This window comes from Giraffa tippelskirchi, chromosome 6, assembly GCF_054371585.1.
Source record: "Giraffa tippelskirchi isolate mGirTip1 chromosome 6, T2T-mGirTip1v1.2.pri, whole genome shotgun sequence".
NCBI lineage: Eukaryota > Metazoa > Chordata > Mammalia > Artiodactyla > Giraffidae > Giraffa > Giraffa tippelskirchi.
This window is the reverse complement of record NC_137280.1, coordinates 75,646,736-75,653,142: the sequence shown is the minus strand read 5'-3', so window position 1 is coordinate 75,653,142 and position 6,407 is coordinate 75,646,736. Positions and strand designations below refer to the sequence as shown.

The 6,407-nt window shown below is 63.6% G+C and overlaps 1 protein-coding gene across 1 annotated transcript; it reads left to right on the top strand.

Moving 5' to 3' along the window:
* On the top strand, nucleotides 1-5,941 carry LOC145509124 (uncharacterized). The gene is made up of 4 exons (XM_081497066.1): nucleotides 1-127; nucleotides 2,051-2,169; nucleotides 3,266-3,406; nucleotides 4,563-5,941. Exons 2-4 carry the CDS (start codon nucleotides 2,110-2,112, stop codon nucleotides 4,794-4,796), a joined length of 435 nt encoding a protein of 144 aa, XP_081353192.1. The 5' UTR covers nucleotides 1-127; nucleotides 2,051-2,109; the 3' UTR covers nucleotides 4,797-5,941.
* The last annotated feature ends 466 nt before the right edge of the window (nucleotides 5,942-6,407 follow it).

The following is a 6,407-nucleotide window of genomic DNA, read 5'->3' as shown; positions in this document are numbered from 1 at the left end:
GCGGGGCGGAGGAGCGGGGAGGCCGCCGGCGCTGGCTCCCGGTCGCCCGCAGGGGATCGCCGGCCCGGGAGGCGGAGGCGCGCTCCTATCCCTGCGGGCCGAGTTCCGAAGGACCAGATCATCGGAGGTGGGCGAGGACCGGGGGTGGGGGGCCAGGCTGGGATGGGCGCCGGCAAGGGCTGGGGGCCGCAGAAAGGCTGGGGCTGCCGTGCTGGGAAGGAAGGGCTGTGGGGACGGCTGGGAACGGGGGGCCGCGGGGCGCGCTCCCCCACACCCTCACTCGGACCGAGCCTACGGCACACGTGCCCCGGGCTGTTCACGAGGCTGTCGCCGCCGGCGCCGCAGCGACGAGTAATTTGCTGTTGGCGGGCTCAGCGCCTGCCTAATTCGCGGTGACATCGCTCAGCTGCTGAGGGCTGGAGCTGTCACAGCCGATTAGCCCCCGACCCTGGAGGAAAGAAGGCTGGCGGCGGGGGCGGAGGACAGGATGGAGCGGCGATCGCGGGCGCGGGGCCAGCCAGGGGCCAGCCAGGTGCACGGAGCGGGGGCGGGGCCTGCTCCCCGGCTCCTCTTCGTCCCCGGCCCCCTCCTTCAGGAAGCCCGGCCCCCTCCTTCAGGAAGCTTCCAGGTATACCCTGCGTCCTCACCGAGGGAGGAGAACCGGGTCGGAACATTCTCACTACTCGGCTAGAACCCTGCTAAAATGCAGGTGCCTGACTTGCATTTCTAGGGCGCTCAGACTGAAGTCACAGGGCAGGGGGCCGAGACCAGGTTTTCTTTGGGGCCCGAGTTGATCGCAGGAGGAGGCAATTGTGGGAGATGGACAGGCCTGTAGGGAGACCCCCAAAAGTCAGGGGGTGGTGCTGAAAGAAGCAGGCCGTGGGTGTGGGATGTCAGCCTAGTGCTGGCAGGAGCCGAGGGGGAGGGGTGCTCCAGCTGCCCGCAGCAGCAGCCCTCTGCCTGTCTCTCTTGGCCCTGCACTATGGTGAGCCTCACCACATCCTCCACGCTGGCCTCCCTGACCCTGGAGTCCTTGCTGGCTGACACCTCAGGGAGGGGGCCTGAGGCCAACTGGGATCAGCCATGCCAGGCTCAAAGGACCCCGCCTTCCCAGACCACTGCGCTCCGGCCCACCCCAGCTCCCCTGGGCTCCTTCCCTCTCACCCTGGGGCCTCCGCGATGTCCTCCACATGGACACTCGCCTCGCTCTAATCTGGTCCCAGCCCCCAGGAGACGGGTCTCCCTCCTCTCCCACCGCCCTCCTCTGATGGCCCTCCGTCCCGCCCTGTCCTCAGAGAGGGCCCAGGACTGTCGTGGAGTGTCCAGTATGCACCAGACTCCAGATCTCCTGATGGCCTCCTGGGAATGGTCCTGGGGTGGCAATGGCCTGCTCTGCAGATGAGGGGCTGGGTGTGGGGGGCTGGGCGTGGGGGCTCAGTGGGGCCCAGTAGGGCCCCAGAGGCCAGCCGGTGATGCCCAGGTGCCCAGTTGTTCTGCTAAGGATGGTCCCGCTGCCCCTTCTTCCTCAGTGACAGACTCGGGGGAGGGGCAGGCACCCGTCTGCAGGACACAGGTGCCCCAGGGAGCGTTGAGGACACAGAGGGAGTAGGATGCCCCCTGCTGCCCTGAGACAGAAGGGGTTCTAAACACAACTGGCGAGGTTAGGGCCCACCCAGAGCCTGACCCCAGCTTCTCCCTCGTGCTTCTGGTCTCTCCTCTTCAGCTCCAGGCAGGAGCTGCCTGTGGCTCCCCGGTGCCCTCACTTCCAGCTCCTGAGGGATCTGACCACAGCCCTGGGGCCTTAGGGCTCTCTGATTCCTCTCCCAGGCGGCTCTTCCTTCTTGTCGCCTCAGCTGGCTCTGACCCTTTCCTGGTATCCCCTTTGCTGACCTCTACGGTCCCCTGCTCATCCACCACAGACACAGGCATGGACGGAGGGCTTTTCCGCCTGCCATCAACAGTGAAGCCCCCACCCCACGTGGCCAGCAGATCAGCCAGCTCCACAGCCCCTGCCTGGGGCCACAACACAGCTGACTCCTCCCTATCCCAGGGCACCCCCAGAGTGTGGAGCTGGGGAAGGAGCCGGAGGGGCCCTGGTGGCCGTGGGGGATGGTCCCTGACCTGCACTCCCGCGCCAAAGAAGGCTTTCCTCCAGCGCTGACGGCGGAGGTGAGGAGGGCCGTGTTCCTTCCCAGGCTGGGACACGTGACTGCGGGTGTGAGTGGCAGAGGGTGTCGAGAGGTGGCACTTCCAGATGTGTGTCTCAGTGTGTGAGATGTTCCGGCTGGGTCGCCGCGGGACACGCGTGGAAGCACCGCGCCGGGACCTGTTACTCAGGGGCGGTCGGGTGTGAACGCCGCGCGGAACGGCAGCGGCCGCGCTGGTGCGCATTGGGGGCTGCGCTGGGGGGCGGGGGCGGGGCGGGATCTGCTCCATTAGGAAGAAGCCCGTCAGCAAGTTAAGTAAATGATAAAGTAAGTCAGAGTGAGGTGAGCACTGCAGACAGTAACATGGGCGGGGGAGGGGTGGGGGTGGGGGAGGGAGAGGGGCGAGGGAGAGTGTGGGGGAGGGGTGGGGTGTGGGAGGGGTGTGGGAGGGTGTGTGGGAGGGGTGGGAGAGTGCGGGGGAGGGGTGGGGGAGAATGTGGGGGAGGGTGCGGGTGAGGGTGTGGGGGAGGGGGCAGGGGATCTGCCTCCAGAGAGGAGAGGCAAAGAGCCACCAGGGGCAGGGGTGCCCGGCCTGGCCTGAGCAGGGAGGTGGGCCCACCCCATGGGGCTGTAGCCTAGGAGGGGCTGTGGGAGGCAGGCAGGGGAGGGCTGAGAGGAAGCTGTGGTTTAGAGGGGCGGGAGCCCTGAGCTTTCCCACAGGTTTGCTTGGGGATGAAATGGGGCAGGGGTACAGCCAGGCAGGCCTGGCCTGGGGGCCTCACCCTCTTGCTTCTCCTGAGTGGCATCCTGACTGCCCTCCTCTCAGCCCTCTGGGTTCTGGGGGCGCTGTGCCAGGGCATGTGCCTCCCTGGGCTGCCAGGGGGGTGAGGTCTGGGCCAACAACTGCCCCATTCAGGCCTCAGTCTCCTCTGTGGTTGGGGGTGACACAGGTGTCCCCCGGGCTGCGGTGAGCTTAACTCTGGCCCCAGAGCCTCCGCCCCCCCACAGTGGTCAGAGCCGGTCCCTCCATCCCACCAGCCCCCCAGGAGAGCCAGGGTCAGAGTCTGGTCTGGGTGACCCGAAGGGCAGCCCCTCAGGTACTTTGTGGGTGCTTGCAGACACACCACCAGCACCCTGACACCCCAAGAGTCCAGGAAGCACCGGATGCTGTGGAGCACTCCACCTGGAGCCAGGCGAGGCCCCTTCCCTGGAGCAGAGCGGAGCTGTCCACACCTGGGCCCTGGGTCACGGGAGTCCAGGTGGGCACAGGCCAGGCCTAGGGACCAGGTCGGGTTGGGGAGACACCTCCCCTGGCTCCCCAGGCTCCCCCACCCCAATCACCACCCCACCCACACCAAGGCCAGTGTCAGACCTGATTCTGTTCCCAGTCTGCTCCTCACCAGCTGAAAGTAGCAGGAGTGACTTCTGTGGGCTCAATCACCCTGTTGGTGAAAAGGACACTGAGCTCCCCACGTCCACACCTGTGTCCACCAGGGTCTTTGTGAGGGATAAAGGAGAAAAGGCAAGTCCTATGTCAGTCTGGGAAGGCTTCCTGGAAGAGGAGGCTCTGTACAGAGGGGAGCAGGACATGTCTCTCCAGGTATACTGGGGCAGGGTTTGCAGAAGGGGTTGCAAACCATGACCACATTTGTGGAAGCCACCACCTGCAGGAGCTTCATGCCAGGCTCCTGGCTCCAGTGGGACGCAGGCAGAGAAGGAAGAAGTGCAGGAGGGGCACACAGAACTGCCCAGCCCCTACTCCTCAGACTTCCTCCACCTCCAGTCTGGGGCTGTCCCTGCACTGCCCTTGCCCAGACCTGTGCACCAAGGGTTATTCTTAGGGGCCAGTTGTGTTCCCATCACTTAGCAAATACTACTGAGTTTGGGGAGCTGAATTAAGCTGAATTCAGACAGGGCATTTAGGGTCATGTCGAGATCATGATCCAGGAAAGCATGACTTATAGCCCCAGGCAACTGGCCCCCAATCCAGGGGCCAGATCCAGACCCCAAGACTCCTACTCCCACAGTCCAGACCACTTATGGGATAGCAGCTGCAACCTGGGTCAGGACTGGCCATGTGAAGTGAAAAGACACTTGATACATATGAGCTGGCTGGCTAGCTGGATGGATGGATGGACAGACAGAAAACTGGATGGGTGACTAGGAAGATGGAGGGCTAGAAGGACATGTGGGAAGAGAGGAGGATGGTGGCTGGATGGAAGGATATATGGCTGCTTGATCAATGGATGGGGGTAGATGGATGGATGGATGGGTGGATGATGGATGGATGGGTGGGTGGGTAAGTGGGTGGGTGGACAGGTAAGTGGATGCTGCAAAAAGCTATGGGGCAACTCCAAAACTATTATTCTCCCATCAGAACCTGCTCACCTCTGTCCCCTTCTCCCCTCTTTTCAGAGACCTCCTCAGACCTTGCACTTGCAGATTCAAGAAGCCTGTATCACCTGTACCACTGGGGCCCCCATTGCTCCCAGGCTTGCTTCTCTCTCGGCTCTCATCACTTCTAATACACCTTACTTCTTCACTCACTCTGGCTCTCCTGACCACACAATGTCAGCTCCAGGAGGGCAGCCTCTGTGTGACTTCACTGTTGGTTTCCTAGAGCTTACAACAGTGCCTGGCAACTATTAAAAAATAGTTGTTGAGAGGGGAAAACAGGAAAAAGGGGTGGAGAGATGGACCGGCCCTGTGAGGCTCCCCTCCGCCGTCTCGTCCCTTCCTAGAGCGCCCACCTTTCCCGTGCACGGTTGCCCCCCCTCCCCCAGCCGGTCTCTGGCTCCCGCTCCACTCCAGCTCGCCTGGGTTGCTTAAGAAGTACTGAGGCCCTAGTCTCCATCCGCACCCTCACCTGAGCAGGGAGGGCTCCCTGAGACCCCTACCCGTGGCTCTCTCTCCTCAAGGCTGAAGTCTGGGCTCCACCTGCTACCACCAGAGACAGCCCAGATGGGGGCCTGGCACACAGGTGGGGCCAGGGGGGGCACAAGGGCAGGGGCAGGCACCCTCTTGGCTCTCTGCTCTGTCCTACTTCGGGGTCCTTCATCCTGCAAGTACCTCCTGGGTCAGGTAGCCTTCTGGCTATCAGTCCCCAAGACAGGTCCCCAAGTGCTCTGGGGACACAGAGCCGCTCTCGCCACGCCGCCCTCCCCGATCCCGCGTGCTCGGCCAGCTTCCCCGGGGGCAGACCTCCACCGCAGTGTGGCTGGGACAGGCTCTGCCAGCAGACCCTCCACCTGCCCGCAGGATCCTCTTGAGCCCTTCACGGGGTGTCCCTTCTCCGGCTCTTGGTCCCACTGACCATCTCTCTCTGCTTCTCTGCCATGCTGGCCGTTATTTTGGAGACTCCAGGAAGGGACACCCGTACCCCTGCCGCCACGTCTAGCAGAAGTCTGGGCTCCTGGGACTTGAAGGTGTTCCCACGCTGAACCAGGACAGGCAGAGCTCAGATTCCCTCCTATTGCTAGGCTTTTCCCAAGAGCCCGGGTTGGGAGGCCCCAGCCAGACGGCAGGGTGGCCAGTGGAGGACAGCCTGAGCCGCCTGGGTCCCCCGGAGCTGGGTTTGGGAGGGGCGGAGGGCCGCGCCAGTCCAGGCCATGGCCCCTGGGCCTGCAGGTCCCTCAAGGATGCAGGCAGTGAGGAGGGGGTCAGGTCGGCGAGCGGGGCATCACTGCCTCTCCAGCCTGTGTCCCCATTAAGGGGACAATGGGAGAATAAGCACTTTTCTTTCTTCATTTGCCCCGCTGTCTGCTAATATCATATTGATGGTAATTTCTCTTTAATGGGCTATTTGTGGTAATTATGATGCACAGAGTGAGTAATTGTATCTGACTCCCAGCGCCCACCAGGGCCGTGGGGGTGGGGGGTGCCAGTCCTTGGCCCTCTCAGCTGGGTCAGCTCCACCTACTCCCTGGGACCGACCTCCAGTCCATGGCCCCTGGGACAGGGGTCCTCTTTGGCCTCGCCTTCAGGGGAAGTCTAGGCTCTCAGCTTCCCAGAGCTGATGAGAGTCCGTCCCAGGCCAGCGCAGGGGCCCCGGGCATCCCACCAGAGCCAGGATGGGGCCGCTCACCTCTCTCCCTCCCCAGGAAGCTTCAGGCCCCTCTGGGTCTGGCCTGGTCTTCTTGCTCCCTGCAGGGCCTTGCTGCGGGGGCCTCCTGCCATCCCTGACGGGCGTCCCTCTGCTGAGACACCACTATCAGCAGAGACCTGCCTGGGGACCGCAGGCACACAGTAGGGGAGTGCGGG